Source organism: Cyprinus carpio, chromosome A11, assembly GCF_018340385.1.
Source record: "Cyprinus carpio isolate SPL01 chromosome A11, ASM1834038v1, whole genome shotgun sequence".
Taxonomy (NCBI): Eukaryota; Metazoa; Chordata; class Actinopteri; order Cypriniformes; family Cyprinidae; genus Cyprinus; species Cyprinus carpio.
Genome location: NC_056582.1, coordinates 16953795 through 16978085, shown reverse-complemented (window position 1 = coordinate 16978085; position 24291 = coordinate 16953795). Strand labels below are relative to the sequence as shown.

At 34.1% G+C, this 24291-nt stretch overlaps 3 protein-coding genes across 4 annotated transcripts; 1 reads left to right on the top strand and 2 right to left on the bottom strand.

Moving 5' to 3' along the window:
• Window positions 1-70: 70 nt before the first annotated feature.
• LOC109081699 (two pore calcium channel protein 1-like) lies at window positions 71-7251 on the bottom strand. Of its 2 annotated transcripts, XM_042766581.1 has the most exons (20): window positions 6494-7251; window positions 5744-5826; window positions 5544-5658; window positions 4907-5035; window positions 4388-4504; window positions 4051-4169; window positions 3822-3923; window positions 3511-3637; window positions 3113-3320; window positions 2863-3007; window positions 2499-2684; window positions 2336-2400; window positions 2066-2153; window positions 1896-1965; window positions 1196-1241; window positions 1022-1123; window positions 800-890; window positions 579-692; window positions 332-444; window positions 71-227 (listed from the first exon to the last, which is right to left on the bottom strand). In XM_042766581.1, exons 1-20 carry the CDS (start codon window positions 6596-6598, stop codon window positions 106-108), a joined length of 2247 nt encoding a protein of 748 aa, XP_042622515.1. In that variant the 5' UTR covers window positions 6599-7251; the 3' UTR covers window positions 71-105. The 2 variants fall into 2 exon arrangements, with proteins under 2 accessions (XP_042622515.1, XP_042622514.1); XM_042766580.1 differs by having other exon boundaries at window positions 1022-1241; window positions 6494-7248.
• Window positions 7252-8273: 1022 nt separating this feature from the next.
• LOC109052014 (post-GPI attachment to proteins factor 4-like) lies at window positions 8274-16401 on the bottom strand. Its single transcript, XM_042766577.1, has 2 exons — window positions 16107-16401; window positions 8274-10463 (listed from the first exon to the last, which is right to left on the bottom strand). Exon 2 carries the CDS (start codon window positions 10280-10282, stop codon window positions 9092-9094), a length of 1191 nt encoding a protein of 396 aa, XP_042622511.1. The 5' UTR covers window positions 10283-10463; window positions 16107-16401; the 3' UTR covers window positions 8274-9091.
• Window positions 16402-20067: 3666 nt separating this feature from the next.
• LOC109104570 (myelin and lymphocyte protein-like) lies at window positions 20068-22322 on the top strand. Its single transcript, XM_042766576.1, has 4 exons — window positions 20068-20224; window positions 21163-21330; window positions 21470-21601; window positions 21821-22322. Exons 1-4 carry the CDS (start codon window positions 20135-20137, stop codon window positions 21893-21895), a joined length of 465 nt encoding a protein of 154 aa, XP_042622510.1. The 5' UTR covers window positions 20068-20134; the 3' UTR covers window positions 21896-22322.
• Window positions 22323-24291: the final 1969 nt, after the last annotated feature.

Here is a 24291-nt window from a genome sequence, read left to right as displayed (position 1 = left end):
CATGTTTTTTATATATATACATGTTTATATATATATATATATATATATATATATATATATATATATATATATATATATATATATATATATATATATATATGTTAGTTATACTGAGTCAAAGACAGGGTTTGAGAAGTTGATGTTTTCTGGCTCCTCTTCCTCAAAGTCTTCAGGATGAATTTCTGTTTCAAACATCCGCTGCAAAAGTCCATCCACAGTTCTGGATCCTGGAAAATAAAGCAAACGCAGTCCTTCAATACTTCTATTCTATTCTATTCTTTTCTATTCTATTATAAAATAAAATAAAATAAAATAAAATAAAATAAAATACTTCTTGAAGCAATCTTGAACATGAGGGAGGGCTTCTGTTTGGCAGCTTCAGAAGGACTTAGTTCATTGTCATTGCTTTCCATTGCATCTACAAGACCAGTGTCCACACCATCCCTGACAAACACAAAACCGCATAAACCTCCATTAAAACCCAAAATCAACAGCACAAGGATGCTATGCTGATATGCATCCATGAAACTTTTTTTTTTTAATCAAATAACTTGATAGCAGGTCTAAATGGCACATACTGCTGAACATTAAGCTCCAGCTCCTCTATCTTTTTCTCCAGAGAAGTCTGCAGGTCACTTTTGTCAACTGTGTATTCCACCAAGAATGCCTCCAAGATAAACGCTACAAAAATACTGTGGGAAAATAAAATAATATTAGGCTCACTATTCACATTATGCATATTTGTATTTCAAAGCAAAACAAAATAATAATATTCTAATAGAAGAGTCTCTGTTCTTACTTGATTATAATAATGACTACCACAATGTGAAAAAGGATGAAGAAAATTCTGGCTGAAATGTGTGTGACTGCTGTGAAACCACTGGTCAACAGTGCAGCGGAGTTAAGGGTAAAGCAATGCATGATAATGATGTTATTAGAACTTTCAAAGACCTTAGTCTAGAGTTTCACAGGATTTTCCTTGGAGCAGAAATACATTTTGATCTGTATTTGTAAAGGATATCATGCCACTGATTAACCACAGTGAGTTCCAGCAAGACAATGAAGGAAGAGACCACATTGTTGAAGTTGTTCTTGCAGTAGTTGAGTTTAGCAAAAGTGGTTCCTTTAAGGAGAGGGTTTCCACAGTACTCTTGATCAGGACTTGTAGAGTTAGGTTCAAAAAACTGAACTTTACCTTTAAACAATTCCATTCCAACCATGGCAAATATGTAATAGACCACCTGTAGGGGACAGCAGTGGATTTATACGTATCCTTCCATATCAATTATGACAGTTTTCCATTACAAATCACAGTTTAATATGCAGCATGAAGGGTCCGCCTCCCTTCAAATGATTATGTCTCTGTCCAGAACTATAATTATTACTGTACAAGGTGTCCTTGATGCAAGGTATGGTGCAAAATAGATGGATCATCACTGAGAGGATGGCCATTTTTGGTTTTCATACTTTCCAAGAGGGACACAATCATCCATTTTGTATTTTTTATTTTTTTAAGCGATAGCCTGTATAATGCATGCAATTTATTGTATCCATTAAAAAAAGTATAGGGTTGGTAAGATTTTTTTTTTGTCTCTCATGCTCACCAAGACTGCATTTATTTGACCAAAAATACAGTAAAAAAGTTATATTGCAAAATATTTTTTAAAAATATTTGTATATTTTAAAATGTATTTTATTCATACAATAAAAGTAAATGGGGTCCAAAGCAACATTGAAACCCACTGACTTTAATTGTACAAAGAAAGAAAGAAAGAAAGAAAGAAAGAAAGAAAGAAAAAGAAAGAAAGATAGGTTTGGAACAACATGAGGGTGAGTAAATTATGATAATTGACATTTTTGGGTCAACTAACCCTTAACAATATGTAAATACTCACCACTATGAGTTGGCCAAATGTAAGAATAGTGGGTCCAATTTTAATAAGAGTGTTGATGATAGCCCGGAATCTACAAAGGTAAGTTTTTAGTTTAATTTCACATGGCAGCATTAAAAAGACTTCACACACACAAACCACTTTTGTTTAGCACTTGGCTGTAACTGTCTGACCTCTTAATGGTATCCACCAAACGTATGAGACGGAGGACTCTCAAGATGAAAACGATGTCCAAAATCTGGCGACCTGTGTAACCTCCAGCTTCAAACAAAAATTTGGTCAATCGATTGCAAAGAAAAGTCAATAAGATTTATATATTTATTGTGGACAATAATAATCCCACTTAACAACTTTGATATAACATTTAGAAAATGCAGCATTGTGTCCAGGTACAGTTTAACAATAATACATAACCCTCCTAACCCTTCATACTGTGCACTTACAGTGTTTGAGTGCTGAGTTAATGATAGTGCCAAAGAGTGCAGACACAATAATGATGGTATCAAACCTGTAAGAGATAGATTTTATTGAATTTGTTTTCAAGTGAGCTCACACAGGCGTTATGTGATCAAATTCAGTGAGCCATACAAAACAAGGTCTCCTCACCAGTTCCAGAAATGATGTCGAGCAAAGAATGCCCGAGGCTCGGTAGCGTAAAGTTTGAGAATGATCTCCAGCATATAAAGAACCAGAAAACCCCACTCAGCATTTGATACCACAGGGTTCTCTTCATCCAGACCAATGAACACAGCATTCACCAGGATAATCAGGTCATAAACATGCACAAACATTCTGAAACACACAATCCAGCAAACAGATGACCATATGGGAAGCACATGTACAAACATGTTAAATGGCATCAATAGGCTGTCTAACTGGGTCACAAAAAGAACTCAAGCAGCTTTGTTGTAAAAAAAAAAAAGTGAAAGTCTCAGTATCAATGCAAGATAGATATTTTGTGTCCATGTACCTGTGATGAACCACATAGCGGATGAATCTGCTGACCGGGGAATTATACATAGAGGGGAAACAGATGTGAATTGGGTGCGGCTGTGATTTCACTGTGATCACCTGAATACTCAGAAGATCAGCAAGCTGGACAAATGCAAATTTTCCTGCTCAGACAAAGAAGATTAAAAGGGAAAAGTGGGAAAATTCAATACAACTGAAAATTTAATTTTTAAGTGCCTATTTTTGAAGAAAAGAAAAATCAGTCTGACCTATGTGTCCTTTGTTCTGATCATCTAAGACGCTCCAGAGCAGTTCCCGGTGAGCAATACTCATATTCGGCTTGACGAGTTTAACCAGATGGTTCCATTTGGCCTGGGTCACCACGGGCTCTCCACCTTCACCCCGGGCCTCCTGAAGCAAAGAAAACGCCCGGCACATCTTAAATCTTCTGGCCTTCACCAGCTGCCGGACTTCCTCCTAGAAAGCATGAAAGAAATCAAGTCAGCATTTCTCTAGACATAGATAGAGAGATAGATAAAAAGATAGATAGATAATATTAATTCAAGATGATTTTCTTCAAGTAAATAATTTCTTTAAAATGAGATCAATGTAAATGTGCAAATACAATTGAGAAATTTGCATGCTGACATGAAAAATATGTGAATACCTTAAGGTGCTTTTTGTAGTTACTGTAAACGACAGCCAGAAAGAAGGACATGAAGGTATATATGTTGATAACAATGTATAGAATGAAGAAAATAGTGAAGGAATCACTGTAGTTGTATGCCGGCATCCTACAATGAAAACATAAAAACAATATTACAGAAGCATTTGCATAGCATGCTTAAAGCATAGTGTGGGTTGCTGAAAATCTTTTATACTACTGTATATTCAATTGCACACTAATAAAAATTTCACCAAAGAGAAAAAAGCTTAAAAGGATAAAAAAAAAAAAACCTGCAACAGTTTAAGACTTACATGACATCAGGGCTATTAGCGGTGGTTACTAAAACATAAAGATCAAAAACAATATCCACATAGTCTGTGAAATATGGAGAACCATCAATGGTAAGAAGGCCCCTGGGATAAAAGAAAAAGATATGACGAGCAGGTTAATGGTAAATAAAACTATTTTTCAATGGACACAACTGAGATGAATAGAAAAACCAGAGGTACAGTATAAATGGAAGATACTGTTTTTAGTTACCTTTTCCCAAACAATTTAAGAGCCACAAGAGAAAAGACCAACACACTGAACATGAATAAGAGAAAAACATAGGCGATCTGAGGCAGCGCATTCCGAATACTCCTGAACGCCCTCCGCAGCTACAGAAAAAAGGAGAAAAGAATGGGACCGGAGGAGAGATATTTGTCCCCTATGGACATACACTATCAGGTTTAGGATCTGCAACATTTTGTAAAAAAAAAGTGCATCTCATAAAAAACAACAAATTAATGATTTGGTAAGTTAACAATGCAGGAAATAGATGTAAAATAATTGATAAAAAATAATATCTACTGTCCTTTGATGGTAGTTTTCTTACTTGTCTTCCCTCTGTAACATTAACTAACAGAAGTGGTCTTAAGACCCTCGACCATCGGATGGCAAAGTAGCCAGTTGATTTTAGAGCCCCGTATATAGTCAAATCTATGAAAGAAAGCTGTGAGATGGGAAGAGAAAAAAGAAAGGTTATGAAACAAAAATGCAGTTGCATTCCAAATCTCCCAAAATTTCTAGGTATGCAAGCTAGATCAGGACACTCGTAAACCATCTGCCTGACTTCACTTCATCTACTCATAGTCACATTTCCTGGTGATCATGCAGAACTGCTGAGAAAGGCAAACTATGGGCTAAAGTTCATTTCACAACAATGTTAAGACTACTTTCTCAGCATTTTCTCATGCTTGTACAGACAGAATACTTTAGGTTAATTCATTAGTATTATATTATATGAATAATATATTATATGAACAAAATAAAACTGATTATGTACCTGTAAATGAAATGGAAATTTACAGTCCAAAAATATGTTTACAACATGGATTTTAGATTAGAGGGCTACCGTTATAACGACTATGATGCAGATATTTTTGGGATCCTTCCAGAATTTATCCTTGGGAATGATTTTGGCATAGTGTATCATCCGCACAGTGAATGCAGAGAGACATATGATCTCAGTTGTAGAAGTCGCCTAGAGAAGACAACACACATGCACACACATATAAAGTTATAGAATTTGACTACACCTGATGTTCTTCTATTTATAGTGATTCAATGAAAAAGCTGTTTTTCAATGAAAATGAATTTCCAGGAAATATCCCATTGTGTCATATCGGGGATTGGCATGGAATCCAGGATGTCATAAAAGCTCTCTTTTATGTTTCTAGTCAAATTATGCACTTGGAGAGTATATTGCAAATTCAATCAGTGTTAAAATGATGTATTATTTATTAAAAAATTTAAATATACAGTGTCAGTGTTTAGGAAGCTTCCCTGTTTACACAATCATAGGCAATTTTTCATTTCAGAATATAGAGCATAATACATGCTTTATAGTTATATAGAGATTGAAACAATGAGCATCCAAAAAATATTCAACCACCCATTCACAAAACTACACAAAGGTCTGAAATGAAATACACATTGGATAAATGGTTAAACCATTGCTTAGCTGAACAAGTTTTAAATGTAAGTCATACCCATATAGGAAGTGGCACAACAGCAGGATCCTCAAAGAGAGCCAGGGCAAGATTTACAATGATGAATACGTATACCAGCGTCTGCATGAACCAGTGATTGTACAACAAGTACAGCCTGTGGAATATTTTACAGATTTTATAATACACAATCTAGTAATAGTCCAAGTTATGCAAATAATTGCTAGAACATCATCTCTTACCTCACAGTCTGTGGTGAAGTATCAAAAACGGAGTTCCTGTTATACTGGGCATCTGACACATAGACTGTGGCAAGATCGAATTTCTAAAACAACATCAGCAAACATCAGTGACCAAGAAGAGAGAATAAAAACCAGTTTGGTTTACCATTATAGTCCACATAAAATAATGTATTTATCCACATTTCACCTTTTCTAGTTAATTTTAAATGCTTCTGTGGAGTGACAAATGGATTTATAAAAGTGCAATTTACAAAAATGTAATTTCTCTAATAATATCATGTCATAAAATCTGCATAAATAACACTTAATAAATTAAATAATTAGCAAAAAGCTGTGTAAAACGTAATTTAATGAAGTGGCACACCCTTTCAAACTACAGCCATCACTCAAAACCCTTTGAAAAAAAAATGGGACTAATATGTGCATGTTTATTCTTACAGTTTAGTCCATGCATAATTACATTTGTATGGTAGACTATCATAAAAATGCATTTCCTTACAAATAATAAACTAACTTTTTTCGTGCTTCTCTTGTTCCACAATTTAAAAGGATTGTCCATGTTGCGTTAAGTATAAGAGACTTTCTATCCCAAATTAATAAGCCAAACAATCTAAACTTAGAATCAGAGTTCCATCTAATAACCTGAACTTGTTTTTTTTTTTAAACTCATCTGTTTAGATGTTTACAATTTGCGGCACATTGATGAGCAACGTTACAGGTTTCCAAGAACACCATATCCACGTAACATACCTCTGTCATCTCGTCTGAAACGTTACTGGAAACATTATTTCCTCCATTGGTTAAACCTTCATCCTTTGACAAAGTATGGACCTTTGGTTTTTCGTTCTCAGACATTTTTCTCTATTCCTCAAATTTTCCCCGTCCTTATGCAGATGATACAGATCCAGTTCGCAGGAAATCCCGTCTTGAAAAAGTTTATATTGCAAACGAAGCGAATTTACTAATTCTAGCATGGCGAAGGCCTCGCTATTACACCGTGCAACGTCACAATGAGTAAATTAATATTTAGTAGGAGAGACAAGCCATCTTACCAATCAACTTGAGGATGATCTATTTAATATTAAGAAGCACAGCCTGCATCATAGCCTTTGGGAGATGCCTCGCTTTGATAGGATGAACGCCATATCTAATTAATATTCATAAGATGAGACCTCGCCATAGTAGGATTTGATGGGCTAAATCCCACATATTCCAAACGGTGGAAATGTCTTATTTGGCTTTAACCTCCAAATAAACAATTATGGGCCGAATAATATAAATTGTCAAGAACATATATAAGAATTCAATAAACAGAGTTTGCAGTGCTGTGCATTTTGACCGGTCATGTGACTGAATCCAGCGGAAATAGCGGAGAAGATCCACAGGCTCAAGAAAACGACTGTGTTATGATTAACCCAAGGTTCCCTTATGTTTACCCTGTAATTTACTCTGAGATCTCAACCCAAGAGGAACGCCACGACATCATATAATCTATTATCAACTTGTATGCATGTATTTAGCCTATGTATGTATGTATGTATATATATATATACACTAACGGTCAAAAGTTTGGGATCAGAACGATTTTGAATGTTTTTATTTTTTTACAGGAGTTTCTTATGCTCATCAAGGCTGTATTTATTTGATCAAAAATACAGGAAAAATGTTCCATTAAATATAAATGTTCCATTATATCCATTAAAATGTAATTTATTCCTGTGACACAAAGCTTTTTTTCAGCATCATTCCTCCAGTCTTCAGTGTCACATGATCCTTCAGGAATCATTCCGATATGCTGGAAACTGTTGTGCTGCTTAATATTTTTTTTAGAACTTGTGATAGGCTACTTTCTAGAGCATTTCTAGAGCATTTATTTAAAATATAAATATTTTTATTAGAATTAGAATCCTTCTACTTTCTAGAAGGATTCTAGAGCATTTATTTAAAATATAAATATTTTCTTACAATATACACTACCGTTCAAAAGTCTGGGGTCAGTACATTTTTATTCTTTCTTTCTTTCTTTTATTCAGCAAGGATGTGTTAAATTGTTAATAAGTGATAGTAAAGATTTATATTGTTAGAAAATATTTATATTTTGAATAAATGCTGTTCTTTTTAACTTTTTATTCATCAAAGAATTCTGAAAAAAGTTTTGCAGTTTCCAAAATAATATTTTGCAGCACAATTGTTGCCAACATTGATAATTCTAATAATAAATCAGCATATTAGAATGATTTCTTAAGGATCATGTGACACTTTATACTGGAGTAATGGCTGATGGAAATTCAGCTTTGCATCACAGAAATGAGCATGATGATGAGCAAAGAGACTTCTTTAATAGAACATTACAAGTCTTACTGATCCCACACTTTTGACCAGTAGTGTGTGTGTGTGTGTGTGTGTGTGTGTGTGTATGTATATCTATATCTATATCTATATCTATATATATATATATATATATATATATATATATATATATATATATATATATATATATATAACAGTGAAACGCAGAGACCAACAACTGTTAAATTTAAAATATTTATTTTCTACTAAAAGTGATTTCTATAAATGCCATAGATTGAGAAATCAATACAAGTCCATGCAAACAATCTCTCACTCTCTCTCTCTCTTTTAAATGTAAATAAATCAATATCTGAGGATATATTTTTATCTTAATTTTAAAGTGCTTTGACTGCAAACTTGCCCTTCATTTATGGTTGATATAAAGTCATTTTCATAACCCTATTAATTCCCTTCTTATGCAAAAATCAATTTTTATGCACTGTAAACAAAAGTTGATAACATTATTTTCAAAGACAGGCAGTGTAAATCTCAAAACCTGATTAAAAACTAGTTTTCTGGCAAACAACCAGCTATGATTTTTTTTTAAACATAATCACATATCAGCCATGAAATAGAAAATGATTTTATTGCTGGTGTGGTATATAAACAAAACCAGGAAATTCACTAATGAAAGATAATTATCATTCTAGCAGATGCAAGTAATAATAATAATAATAATAATGTATCAATCTCAAATATATCAAATTGTAAAAACTGCAAAACTGAAGCATCCCATTCTTTAGTTAAAATAGAAACGTGTATAAAAATACATCACATTCTTAAAGCATTGGTGTCTGAAGCTGCAGCAAACAAGGGGTCACATATATAAAACTTCTCTAGGGTTTTTTTGTTGTTGTTGTTGTTGTATGTGAGTATAGACAATTTTTGGGCCCCAATCCAAGTGTTATTGTGTTGAACTCCTCCACGAGTATGTTAAAACAGTGCCTGAAACATGTTTTATATTTTTAACTTGACTTGTTCTATGAGAACAATCTGATGTCATATTAATCTTGGTGGAACGGGGTTCAACCTGACGGAGGAGTAAGCTCCAATATGCTTGATGAGATTGGGTTCAACGCTGTGTGCCTTCTCACCTGGCCTCGATCTGGCTATCTTGTACAGCACCATGTCTTTCGCATTTCCCTGAGCGCAGACGGCCTGGTCCAGGTATTCAGCAGTCCGAATGGAGGCATTACCTGGATAAAGCATAGCAGGGGTGCAGCATTCAGTGGCTGGACACACAGCATACAGCTGAGGTGAAAGCCGTCTGATCTCCAGGAGATAGTGCCTTCCTGCCAGCTCAGCCACAGCCATTACGTAAAGAGCCAGAAAGAGAAAATGAGGAGCTGAGAAGGTAAAAGAAAGAGGTGTATAGTGAGATAACAACAGGAGGAGGATTGTAGCCCCAACTAGGCCGAGACCTATCCATTCTAGAATGCGATAAGGCTCTGGATTCCAGTATCTCTGCAGACGTTCTGGATGGTAAAGTTTTATGTACAAACTATTAAGAGCAAATCTTCGCGAGAGTATGTTTTTCACAGATGGAAAAAAATTGGTCAACGGAAGTGCATCATCCTCCAGGACAACAACGTTTTTCGGCCTCATCAGGTCCCATCCTTTGCGTAGACAGTAAACATAATCTCTTTTCTCCTTCTCGAAGATGTTGGCCACGTCTCTGTTCTGCCACCTTTCATCTGGAGAACGTCTAACAACCAAAAACTGTTTCTCCAAAAGCAAAGCATCCTCATTTAAACTGGGACCGCTTTCCACGTCACACAGCATGACCTCAGCACATGGTTTATCGCCACACGCTTTGAGGAGAGAATGGAGCTGTTGTGCAACTTGTAAGAGGTAGTGATAGTCCCTCCCCTCTGCTCTCCTGATTGTCACGACGGTGACCAAGAGATCTGGATACTTGGCAACTGTTTCCAACGGGTCTTTCAGGCTTTTCGTAAAAGCTGCTGCTTCCCAGAAATGCAAGGCTTCCTGGCCTCTGGCGTAGCTTTCTTGTAGTGCTGCATCACTTAGTGAATCAAGATAAACAGTCTTTAAAAAATAATATGAGTAAAGGAGACGATGGCAGCATATAGGTAGTATCACTCCAAAGGTTACAATACACAAAAGTAGCCCTTGAGCTACTGGGCTTGACCGATGAAAGTGTTTGCTGGTACAAGTCCTCCATCGAGGCATTTGTGTCTGTATAACTTGAGATCACAATTCACTTCTGTGGGAGTTTGATACAGTGTTGAGCACAGGTGGAGGGACAGGGGATCCAGATTTGAGCTGATAAGCAGTAAAAAACTGTCACATATGAGCTTATGAACTTTAGAGAGCCTTTTCAAGATGTTTCCATATACTGTATAACCTGTATCTGTAGACAAGAGTGATATACACACAGTCATACTCTCATTCTTTTTGTAAATACATTTAATATTACTTAAAACATTCCAGGTTATTCCATGCAGTGGGGAAAAAAATAATAATAATTTTACAGTAAAGTAAACCTTTTTTTAAAGTTTGACACATAACCATAAAGAAGGGGCATTCCACAAATATAAAAAGTTTGGGATCAGTAAGATTTGTTTTTTTTAAGAAGTCTCGTCTGTTCATCAAGAAGACATGCCAACTAAACTTTGATTATGCTTTATGACTGGAATTTTTACTGGAAGTGCAGTTTAAAGGTTGAATTTAACATATATTTCATTTCGGCTAACTAATATAGTACAATTATAATACTATAGTGTTTTTTTGAAGAATGAATCATTTGTGTATCATTTGTAAATGAAAAGACAACACGTTCATTTATCATTAATACAATCATAAAGTCAAAACTTTATTGGCATAATTGTCAGCCGTTTACAGTATTTGCAAAAAATATGTTAGCATATTAATAACAATTACACAGAACGTTAATAAGGTAAAGCGATACATGAATTGAAAGGGGAAATACAACAATAAATATAAAAATATAGCTCTAAACAATTAATATATTATTATTATTATTATATTACAGTTTAATAATAATAATAATAATAATAATACGCAAATATTAAAGGGGTGCTATTATGCTTTTTCACTTTTTCAACTTTAGTTAGTCTGTAATGTTGCTGTTTGAGCATAAAAAAGATCTGCAAAGTTACAAAGCTCAAAGTCCAATTCAAAAGGAGATATTTCACAGCACATTTCGTATTTCAGAAGGCGGGCCTTCATTTCATACAGGAACTATTCCAGCCGTTCATGCCAGCCTGGGGAGAGAGGTGTTGTAATAATGTAAAATATGTGAAAAAATAATGTTTTTCGAACAACCTAGTATGAGAGCCTGTTCTAGTACACCCCCAAAACAAAATCAAGACCTTGTAAAAGAGCATAATAGAACCCCTTTAAATAAAAAGACACGATCAACTATCAATTAACAAATTAACAAGACTGTGGGATGGATAAAAATGGTTTATCCATCACCGATATAAAGTTGGTTCGACGTTTGACGTTCAATGTTAGACAGATATTCAGCCGCGAAAAAAAATCAATAAATTCTTAGCGGATGAGTATAATTGTATAAAAAATGGTTTATCTGAAAAGCAATAGAACATAGAACTGAACAAACATCGCAGTTTAATTGTTTTAGCCAGCTAGGGACCGTCTACAAAGTACATGAAAATGATAAAACGATAATTTTTCCCACCAGAATGTTTTTTTTTTTATATATAATTAACAAAACAATAGCAATTTGTGCACCCAAGGTCTTTGAAAGATATAAAGAAAAACACTTGAATGCTCACTTGAATTTAAATAAGAAATATTGTAAACAAGATATGTGATAGTGGTTAATTACTATTAATAAATATATTAATAAAAGAAAAACAACATTAAAAGCATTAGTATTCCATAATCCAGTGGTTATGCAGTAGGCTGATTCCAGGTCCTTGTGAGAACATTTTTTTTTTTTTTTATTATATTAATGGAAGTATGACACCAAATAAGTACACGCTATTGAAATTAAAACCAATAAAGAAATTTATTTAAAATAATACACTCTCCTGTATCAACCTCATGGTGTGTGTCTTGTTATTGTTTTCATAAGAAGATTTTTTATATTTGTTCTAGTCGCAGAACTATAACAGAAAACATGCTGTTGAAATTCAACAAATAAGACAATGCTGGCAAAGAGTTGTTTTGCAGTTGTTTTGACTTGAATTTGAAAATATACATTTTAATATATTGATTTATAACACACACAGTTTTATTACGTAACTTCAATGGGTGTGTCTTGTTTCAGATTAGACAAACATTTTGATGGTGGTTTTAGCCGCAGAGCTATAATAGAGCACACACTATTGAAAATGAAACCAATACATCATTTATTTCAAAATAAATACAGTCTTCTATCTCAGCTTCAAAGGCTGTGTCTTGTTACGGATTTCGTTTAGAACATTTTGCAGTAGGTTTCATTGTCAAAAGTGATGCAGAAGTGACACTATTGACTTTCAAAAATCAATTTTGAAGCCTTCCAAAGAGTCTCCAGTGTTACTGCCCCCTAGAGGAAGATGTTTTGAGTGAGTTTGACATTCAAAATATTTTAAGAAATTCATTTAAAATGTATACAGTTTCCCATCTCATCTTCAAAGGGTGTGTCTTGTTACCTGGGCCTAAAAAAGCATTTTCATGCAGGTTTTACTCTCATTTGTAATTCAGGATACATGCTATTGAACTAAATTCAAATCTGTTGATAAATTCATGTAAAATGCATGCAGTTTTCTTTCTCAAATCCGAAGAGTGTCTTGTTTGTGGTTTTTAGAAGAACATTTTGATGGTGGTTTTAGCCACAGAACTATAATAGAACACACGCTATTGAAAATGAAACCAATACATCATTTAGTTTCAAATAAATACAATCTTCTATCTCAGCTACAAAGGCTGTGTCTTGTTACAGATTTAATAAATTATATTTTGCAGCAGTTTTCATTCAAAAGTGATGCTGAAGTCATGCTATTGACATTCAAAAATTTCTTGCGCAGCCTTCCATAGAGTCTCCAGTGTTACTGCCTCATAGAGGAATGTGCTGCAGGTGTTCTGAACGAGTATGACATTCAATGTTATAAGTTATTTCAAAATCAATAAAGTCTTCTATTTCAACTTCAAAAGGTGTGTCTTGTTTCTGATTTCTAAATGAACATTTCAATTCAGGTTTTACACTCATATGTACATCAGGACACATGCTATTGAATTAAATAAAATAAAAATTCCATTCCATTCCATTCAATTCTTTTTTTTTTTGATAGTTGTTCATGAGTCTCTTATTTTTCCTGAGCAGTTAAACTGTCCACTATTCTTCATAAAAACTCTTCAGGTCTCACAAATTCTTTGGATAAATTGTGCTAATTGTATATATAGGTTTCTTCTGAACGCGATATATCGCATTACCAAAGTATCAACAAGTCTATTTGAAACTAAATGATGTATTGGTTTCATTTTCAATAGCGTGTGTTCTATTATAGTTCTGTGGCTAAAACCACCATCAAAATGTTCTTCTAGAAACCACTAACAAGACACACTCTTCGGATTTGAGAAAGAACACTGCATGCATTTTACATTCATTTATTAACAGATTTGAATTTAGTTCAATAGCATTTATCCTGAATTACAAATGAGAGTAAAACCTGCACAGAAATGTTCTTTTAGGCCCAGGTAACAAGACACACTTTTTTAAAATTGAGATAAACGACTTTATTGATTTGAAATGAATGTACTGTATACGTTTGAATGTCAAACTCAGTCAAAACAACTGCAGTGTCTTCCTCTAGGGGGCAAAAACACTGGAGACTCTTTGGACGGCTTCACTATCGATTTTTGAAAGTCAATAGCGTGACTTCTGCATCACTTTTGACAATGAAAACTACTGCAAAATGTTCTTAACGAAATCCGTAACAAGACACAGCCTTTGTAGCTGAGATAGAAGATTGTATTTATTTGAAACTAAATGATGTATTGGTTTCATTTTCAATAGTGTGTGTTCTATTATAGTTCTGTGGCTAAAACCACCATCAAAATGTTCTTCTAGAAACCAGTAACAAGTGCATCCTGATTTACATATGATAGTAAAAGATGGCTGTAAGTATTGTTCTTTGTACAAGTAACAAGATGCACCCATTTAAATTTACATATCAAACTGTATGCATTCTAAATTAATTTATTTAAACTTCTGAATGTCAAACTTGGTCAAAACAAGTGCAATATCTTCCTCTAGGGGGCGGTAAACTGCACAATCTTTGTAATGCTTTGCAAGCTTTTTCTCAGTCGGTACATTTAAATAACTTTTGTTGTGCTACAGTTCTGTGAATAAAACCAACAGCTAAATGTTATTTCATGAACAAATAATTAAGACACAGCCATTTGATTTGAGATTTATTATTTATACATTTCACAAGTGAGGCATTTAGATGGAATAATTGTGCTTTTTTCTCTTCGTTTTGCACTTTGCAGACAGTCCCTTTCCTGCACTTTTACATTTTAGGTCTATTAGTTATAATTTCTTAAGGCAGATTAAAACAAATAAAACACAATGTGTGTTCTCTTCTACATTTGAAATTTTGATTGATTGATTGATTGATTTTTTGGGGGACTTGTTTCTAAAGTGTAGTTGTTATTTGGGCTTGATCCCAGCCCCATAATAAGTTGTCAAGCAGATATTTTCTATATGTTATTTAAATGTAGGAGTTTGTCTAGCCTGCTCTCTCTGTCCCTCCCCTTTCCCCATACACACAGGAGACAGCAGAGTTTTTTCCCACCCACATCCTGCTTCTAATTGGCTCTGACCCAGATGTCAACGAGTACTAGCCAATCAGAGGCAGAGCAGGGCAATCTGTTTTTTTTCTGGTTAGGAAAACGTTGTCAGTGTGTGACGTAAACTTTAAATGAATGCGCGCGAGTTGCGACTGATGGTGACTGACTGGACTGTAGGAGAGTTTTTTTGAGGAACAAATGCCTGGGACAAAGTGGGCGAAATACGGGAAGAAATACAACAAAGACTGGGAGAAAGAGAAAGGAGTAAAAGAATGGATTCAACCCGTCATAGGGGACGACTCAAAAGCACTGTGCATAGTATGTAAGTGTGAAATATGTGCACACCATGCGGACCTCGTACAACATGCTAGCACAGAGAAACATAAAAAAAAAAATGCAGCACCGTTCTCCTCAATGAGGCTTACATCTATGCAATAATAAATAAAGAATTTGTTAATTCAGGATGATATTTATTTGTGTGTGCAAATTTTAATTATCAGATGTTTACTGTGTATATAATGTACTTGGTACATCAGTCTATATTTGATATCCCATCAGTTTTCTAATGTTAAATAATGTTAAAAGGTGGTTTAACTCCCTCTTATGGTCATGGTCCTGAAGCTCAGGGGGGAGAAAAATAAATAAACTGTACCATGTGTGCAGTTTTGTAAAACTGTGCCCAGTTTACCAATCTGTCCACATGGATGTAAATTGACAATCTGTCCCACAGTTTAAAATCCGTCCCCACGGATTGTAAAACCGTGCACACAGTTTATTTATTTTTCTCTTCCCGGAACCTAGGGGGGCTCCGTAGAAAAAGTCGCTTGTTTTGGGCTTGTTTTCACAGGCCTGGTTGCTTATTTGTCTCGCGAGATCTGGCAACACTGTGATGTTGTTCCCTCAACATAGGATCTCGAGGCCACGACTTCACATCGATATGTCGTTACCTCGACAAAATAATCTTGTGGCCACGACATTATATCACGTTTACACAAGTAAATGTATCTCACGGCCACGACAAAACTGTTAAGTGAACCGAACATGTCCTATCCTGGTCACCGTAATATATACATTCGTGGAATGCCCCTTTTTTCAGCAGAATGCTTGATAAACTATAAATGACATGAATGACCTTATTACACAGCGAAAACAAACACGCGAGATCGTTTATCAGTCTGCAAATGACCTGTTAAGTGAAATAATAATGATTGTACAAAGCATTCAGCATTCCTACCAGGAAGTGGATGTTCAGCAGCCACCGACTAGAAGACAGCAACCGAAAGAAACAGCTCAAACTTCACGCCCGTGAGCAATATAACGTATCTCTCTATGAGCCCAAATCAGCTTCAAACATAAACAGTTAACCTGCGGCGTTTCCGTGTTACCGTAGCACACGGACCAAATGCGCATTTAATTCACAGGAAAACAATGTTAACCGATTCTTATTGGGGAGAACATTGAGTGCATCTAGGGAGATGAACTCATAAAAGCTGAATCGCATACAAATTTTAGGACAGTTTTGTCTCAGGAGAAGACAGACAGGAGACAGATGTATTTAAAAATCGTTATCGAAAGCAACTGTGATTGGTGCATCATGAGCAGCGCTGAGCAAAGTAACAGAAACCACGTGATGACACCATAAGGTGATGTAACTACAAGATCAGACACTAGATGGCAGTGTGGGGTTCAAGACGGTGTGCTGTCAAGTATGCGCAGGGCAAGATCAGATGTGCAAAAGAGAGATTTTTGGTAGATTCGCAGCAGCGATCGTGTGCCATTTTGCTTACGCTGATTTAAAGCCACAGTGCTTTGTTCTTGATCAAAACTGACCAGATTAACGTGAAAAATAACTTATTTTCACAATAAATCATGTGAGGTGTTTCGTGTTTCACAATCACGGGTAAAAGGCACACAGTATTGATAAATACTTTAGCTAAAATAATGTTTTTTTGTTTGTTTGTTTGTTTGTTTAAATAATGTCTAAGTTAATACTTGTTTAAAACAATCACTTTAGCAAAGTTTGTAGGCTATTTTCTGCTTATTTTGATAAATAATGTTCACTAAATATACTGTCATTAAAATGTTAATATAAAAATATATTTTAAAATACAGAAACAAAATAAAAAGTAAAGATTCTGAAAGCACTGAAGGAGATCCCATATAATTTAATATAGATTTTGAAAGCACAATAGGCTTCTGCGCTGCCTCTTCTCTGCTTGAAACATCTCACAGTGGACAGAACAAGCTTCAACTAAATAATCACAAAAAGATTAGAAATCACCTACTCAAACCTTTGACACTTCTAATATGAACTATGCTAAGGTGAGTACATTTCTCAAATGGAAACCGGGGACATTTCCTAATTCAATAGTCAAAATATCATTGAAATCTCCCTTGTAAATATCTATGAACTAAAAAAAACGGGCACAATAAATTGTATGTATATTTTTGTTTTTAAATTGTTGTGTGTTCCATACAGTGTTATTATAATTAATAAAAATTATGATATTTGTCAAATTGACCCTAGTTGTACAATTCACCAAAAAATCACACACTATGAAAAATAGTAAATAGTAACTATTACAAATAACACACAGATCAAAACAGTAGCATATTGTAACAAAATTGCGACTTTACAAAACCATATTACAAAAATAAAACAAAACAGATCTGAGAATGTGTAAAAAAAAAATTAACACTTTCTAATTGTACTATTTTTTATTATTATTATTAAAAAATTCTGTGAATGTAATGTGTTATATAATAATAACTTTTGACCTTTAAAATTGAATAGTATGTTTTTACTTTTGGAAATGTATCTTATTGTTAAGAGCCCCTGCTTTTTCTTTCCTCTTTTTCCTTTCCTGAGTGCAGCTGCTTATTGGATGGGGGCGGAGACTATCACAAATACCTGAGGCCTCTACTTATTTAAGAGCTGCTGGGGGCACTTCAGTGGCGGCTTGCCCTGCAAACTATGTTTGTGTTTGATTTTCCTTATTCTCTTTTGTTTAAGGATGGTGTGTGTGTGAGTGATTGCTTGTTTAGTTACCATATAGAGTACATAGAAAGCGTAAGTGAGCTGACCCAGAAGACTTTTGCTGTGTTTGATTTCCTCCTCGGAAGATAAGAAGTTTTCTTAACTCTGGAGTAAGTAGTAGTTTAAATTAGTTAGCTCACCAGTCCTTATTTATGATTTGTTTATGTTTCAAAACATCTTTTTGCTGTTTTCCTATTTTTGGTTATTCTTTTACCCATACAATAAAACTTTAATTTTTGCCCTGTGGTATATGTTGCCTTTAGAACGCTTTCTTATGTTGGTCCCTTAACAGGGTCATAACATTATCTATCACTAATTAGGCTAATTATTTAACATTTTAGGCTTATTTTGAGCACAAAGTATGTGCCGTCTGCAAATGTAATTGTTGCATGTGATTGCCTATTTGATTATTATTATTCACATCAAGGTGTAGTTTTCACCCACAGCGGAACTTTTTTGAAGGTTATAATTGTGTGCAAAACAATCCAGCACCCTCATCAAGCAGTTATATTGTACAAAGAAACAGTATTACTTTGATTTAACATGAATAGTTTGTATATGGCTACCTTGAAAATGATAACAGTGTCTATTTTGATAATTGATGATAACAAAGGCTCTGCTCTTGTCCAGGGGCCAGTTGCATAAACAGCTTAGACTAGTCTTAAAAAGGTAGCCGTCTAATTAGTTTTCTTCTAGACTGGTGATAACTGTTTAAAGTCAGTTACAAGTATGTAGATTTGCCCAATTTTAATCAGAAATGTGAGACTGATTATCTAACTGCTACACAGTCGGTCAAACTAGTTCTTAAGACTCAGTCTTAGCACAATGTCTATGCTTATGCAACTGGCCCCTGTTTATGTTCTAAAGCAGTGGTTTTCAAACCGGTCCTGCGAGCACCCCTGGCATTGCACATTTTTCGTTTCCCTTATCTATCACACCTGATTCAACTCATCAGCTCACTAGTAGAGACTGCAAGACCAGAAATGGGTGTGTCACATATAGGGAGACATACAAAATGTGAGGTGCTAGGGGTGCTTGCAAGAGCGGTTTGAAAACCACTGTTCTAAAGTAACCACACTCAACCAATTAATGGTTGGGGGTTGCAGCCCTCTCTGTCGGTGAAAATAATCACTACATTGTTCTGGAAACCAGCAGGTTATTTGGCTGGGCTTTTTACAGTGTATTTGCAGAGCTGTTTTAAATGTGCTGTAAATCGGGGACATTTCCGGGGACAGCTTCAGTCGGGGACAGGACACCAAAAACCAGGACTGTCTCCAGAAAACGGGGATGTCTGGTCACCTTAAACTATACATGATGCAATATTAGAGCCTGGATATAACTAGACAGTGCGAAGAATGAAACCTTGATTGCAAGAAATATCTCATTCATCACACAAAAATGTCTATGAAACTGAATCCGGAGTCATGCTCTGACACGCACAATGTTCACCTGTGTTCTAGTTAAACACAGGTAATCTTAACCGGATCAACTACTCATCACCTGTAGCCTACTGTTAGGGAAAGAACTTATTTTCTATTACATTTCATTTTGCTAATAGCCTTACAAAGCGTAAATTAGAAAGTATATAGACCTAAACACACACACACACACACACACATACACACACACATATATATTTATATATATATATATATATATATATATATATATATATATATATATATATATATATATATATATATATATATACATATATATATATATATATATACTGTACATGTATATTTAAATATACATGTACAGTCAAATCAAAATTTATTCAGACACCTTCAACATTTCACACATTATCACAGTTTATTCACTATAGTTTAGAAAATGATAATAAAATATGACAAGTACTCAGAGTTAAACTGTGTCAGAACAAATTCATCTTGATAATGTCAGAAGTAATGTCTTAAGCAAAACATGGTCAGGTTAAGTGTCTGAATAATTTTGGTCCCAAATTTTTATACATTGTACTGGTAGTCCATTGTATGAAGAAATTTTTGGTATAATATATCACAGTTTACTTTTAGCTGCTGTTTTCTGCTCATTTTCTTTCTTTTCTTTTCTTTTTCCCTGCGGTTGCGCGGGGTGGGTCTTCATGGAATGCATCAAGATGAACAGGTCTGTCCAGCACTCTGTCAGCCTCTTTAATAAACACATCTTGAGCACTTCTACACATTCATTCTACCTGTACAGAGAGGACAAGCAGGTGTGCACATATGGCAACCAATACGGGACAAATGGGCTACCTGCCCCGCGGAGGGGCCATATTCTGCACCATACCTGACATTCTCTACCTTCCAGAGCTTGTGAGTTGATTTTAATTAGCTGGTTAATTTACTGATGTTGTTTTCATTCATGTCACTATGAAACATTATGAAACAAAAAGCTGTTATGTAATTTATTTAAAGGAAATTCAAAAACGTATCTGTTAAACGTACAATATTTGTTAGTTAAGCAAGTGGTATCTATTTATTTAACTGGCAACAATTAATTCGTTAAAAAAACATTAACAATTTTTGAGTATTAATTGCATATTTTTAAAGTGTGTCAATCCAAATTCATGTTGTTAAATCCAACCTATTTAAAATTATTCAATTCATTATTGCTTAAGTAAAATATACATAAATTACAGAATAAAAATACTGATGTGTTAAACATTTTATAATATTTGTTAATTACTCTAAGTGGTACCTGTTTGTTTAATGGCAACAATTACTGTGAAAATTCCTGGAGAATCTGGCATTATTTATCTGAATTTATTTTAATAATCAGTTAAAATCAAATATTTACCAAAAAAAAAAAAATGTTAATAATAAAAAATATTAGTATTAAAGTATGGTCTAAAGATTATACTGTTAAATCCAAATTAAGTGATTTGATTTATAATTAAGTAAATACATACTGTAAATAAATATATACAAAATACATAAATCTGTAATCTTCCAAAGTTTTCAACAGGAAAACATCACTGGTAAATGTCAGAAAGTGTCTATATTTTATTCAGTTTATTTAAATGTCATTATTTTCTCTTAAATCCAATGTTTTGAGTTTGATATTGATTCAGTATTTTAGGAAAAGCTTTAAAACAATTCATTTGTAAAGATGTTTACAAGGGTAGGAGAGTTCTTAATAAATGTTTATCCATTTGAATGTAGTGCATTTTTCTAATACACCTGGAAGCTCTGTAACTTCAGGAATAAAGAGGGATTCTGTAAGTGAAATGTTCATTATGTTCATCTTTCAGGTCTCTGGTGGTCTGGTGGTGAGCTTGGTTGGATCTACGTACGTCTATCCTGCCAACCCCCAGGCATACGTGATCTCTGTGGCAATTTTCTGTTTCATCATGACATTCCTGTGGTTGCTGATCTTTGCCTGTGGGTCTCATCAAAACAGAAACTTTTGGGCAAGCGCGGTGAGTTCATTATCTCTCTCTTTGTCTATTCCCTTTCCACTTTCTCTTTTTATTTCAACTACTTCTCTTTCTATCTGTTAATTCCTCTCTCCTAATGAAGACACAAAACACATTTTCTTATTTTCTTTTCTCTCTGCAGGATGTAGCATACCATGGATTTGCAGCGCTCCTCTATCTCAGTGCTTCTGTGCTTCTAGCTTTTATAACAGTTCTTTTCAGTGCAGACAATGTCAAAGAGACACTTTTTTACAAGCTGGATGTAGCTGCTGTGGTGAGTCCGTATAGTAAAAAATCATTGAAAAAACGTCTTTTTAGGTAACGTAAATGTGATTCATGTGGTAACAAATAAAATAAATGTTTTATTAACTGATTTCGTATAATTAAATCAACTTGACTACATTAGATTACACCAATAAAAGTCATTTTAAACTAGCAGCTGCTCATTTTACTTGTTGAAGTATATTGACTAGTTATGTCTTTTTCATTTCAGGTGTTTTCCTTTTTCACCACTTTAATGTATGTAATCCACACCATTTTCTCAGCCATCAGATGGAAATCCTTCTGAAACGTCTGCCCTCAACCCGCTTTACTCATCTGACATCACATATAATTGTTGAACTGATGTTAACACAAACAACTGGTATTTACTATATCATTTAGTGCATCAATAATAATTAATGTGATAATAGATTGACTTTCCAGTCTTTTCTTGTTCTCCTATAAAATGTATTTTTTTTAAAACCATCTTTTGCTAATATTTCTTTTTGTAAACTATTCTTACCTCAGGTCTAAATTATTATAACCCTAATCTAATAAAGGAAAAATAAACAATCTGTGGAGCATAATTTCTTGGTGTGGCACTGGATAAATAAATGTCTCCAGGGCTTCATTATGAACCAGCAAATAACCCTTTACATCTGAATATAAGGAAGGGAAGATTTGGAATTATGTAAAAACTATATAATAAAATAAAAACATCAAAACAACAGCAACAAAAACTTGTCACCATAAAGGTGTTATAGTTGGATTCTTTGCAGTTTCTAAGGCTTTCAGAGTGGTCTTTATCATGATGATATTCAGTTGCTATGGTGTTCTGTGTGGCTGCTAGGAGGTTGCGTCAAAAAGACCCTAAAAATCTATAGATATTTCCATCGATTTTAATTTCCACTAGGCTTATAATATAGCAAGGTTAAGTTATGACAATAAACTAAATCGTATCATTTCATGTGCTTGGATTTGTATATAGTATGTTTCCATGTTAGCTGTAGTCAGTTTATTTTGATGTGTCTTCCTGTCCTGTAAAGCGTTGAGGTGATGTGTCTGTTTTGGCTTTTAACTGACATTCTTGCTTTTTTAGACCAGGTTTAACCTGTTTTTCAAAGGTTTGGAATGAAATATGGGTTAGGACACTAAGGAGAGTGTGAGTTTACACATGTCAAGGACAGAGGACAATTAAGTCCTGTAAGGTGATGTCTGGGAACTGTATTTAATATTCAAATATTTAATTCATGAGTGCAGGACAGGCAGGGAATGACTCCAAGAATCCAGGTCCATTATACTATGAGATGTATATGGAGGCCCCAAAAGCCACACCTACAAATGTATGAATGCCATTGCATTACATAATAAAAACTAAGTGTAATTTGCATTAAGAAACCACAAGCACACAAATTAACTATATATATATATATATATATATATATATATATATATATATATATATATATATATATATATAAAATATATATATATATATATATATATATATATATATATATTATATTTTTTTTTTTTTTTTTTTTTTTTTAAATAAGTTTATATTTTATATATTTTAAGTGGATTAAAGGGCTATTTCACTCAAAAATTAAAATTCACACTCATGTTGTTCCAAATCCATATGACCTTCATTCGTCCTTGAAGGGAAATGTTAGAGATTCAGTTACTGTTTACTTGCACTGTATGAAAAGAATATGAAAAAAGGAAAGAAATATATATATAAATATATATATATATATATATAATTTGTCTGTAGCTATTACATATTATTATATATTAAATAATAATAATAATAATAATAATTTAGGCCATGGCAATAATTAACTAGTTTATTGGTCCTTAAATTTATTAAACGATTCTTTTGAGTTTTATTCTTGCTACTATAAAAATGCTTCTTTATAATGCTCCTTCAAAAATAAGTATTTTCACAACACAAATCCCATTTTTGCTTTACACCACTAGAGTGTGCTGTGCATGACTGCCTATTACAGCCACAACCAAGATTGTTTTCATCATACCAATAACACAAAAACATCACTTGCCAATGTAGCCCTTCTGAGTGAGACTTTCTCTCTCTTTCCTTCCGTCTCTTTACCTTTACCGGCTGACACCATCACTGCACAAGAGCATATATGGCTGAGAAAGTAGATGAACAAAGAAAAAATAGCTTTGGAAGGTGTGAGTGTCCCTGTAATCTCATTGATACTTCAGATGCTGATCCCCAGTCACCCAGCCCTTGACATTTTAGAACCGTGGTTAAAAATAGCTGAACTAGTGAAACTTCAACAAGGACTCAAGATGTGTCCCCAGCTTTAATCAGACATGTGGACTTTTTCTGGCTGGTACATTAGTAGATAGTGGAAATATTTTAATCAGAAGAACATTGTTCGTTACATTGTACAGTGCATCAACAAAAATATAGGCATGCTTTTGATAATGACTATAGAAAAATTATTACAATTATATTTTATGCAGGTATGCTGGAATTCAAAATTCACATTCTCGGCTATTGATTTGCGTCATAGATGTAATGGAGAAAACTCAATTTTGATCTCTTTTTGAGAGCAGCGGTTCTCTTGGGTTGTCCTTGAAGTGTATTCAGACTAAAGAAATCAAGAGGTAGAAAACTGTCTCTGACTCACCTCAGTTTTAGTTGGCAAGAAGCGCATGTGTTTTCCGGGCCTT

Bases quoted from the DNA above. Each gene is read 5' to 3' on its own strand.
- LOC109104570 (XM_042766576.1), top strand. From the start codon at position 20,135: ATGGCAACCAATACGGGACAAATGGGCTACCTGCCCCGCGGAGGGGCC. The intron at 21,331-21,469 runs GTGAGTTCATTA...TTCTCTCTGCAG, and splicing joins GAAACTTTTGGGCAAGCGCG to GATGTAGCATACCATGGATT. The intron at 21,602-21,820 runs GTGAGTCCGTAT...TTTTCATTTCAG, and splicing joins AGCTGGATGTAGCTGCTGTG to GTGTTTTCCTTTTTCACCAC.
- LOC109052014 (XM_042766577.1), bottom strand. From the start codon at position 10,282: ATGCCTCGATGGAGGACTTGTACCAGCAAACACTTTCATCGGTCAAGC.
- LOC109081699 (XM_042766580.1), bottom strand. From the start codon at position 6,598: ATGTCTGAGAACGAAAAACCAAAGGTCCATACTTTGTCAAAGGATGAA. The intron at 4,505-4,906 runs GTAGCCCTCTAA...CCCATCTCACAG, and splicing joins GCATCATAGTCGTTATAACG to CTTTCTTTCATAGATTTGAC. The intron at 3,321-3,510 runs GTATTCACATAT...CATGCTTTCTAG, and splicing joins ACTACAAAAAGCACCTTAAG to GAGGAAGTCCGGCAGCTGGT.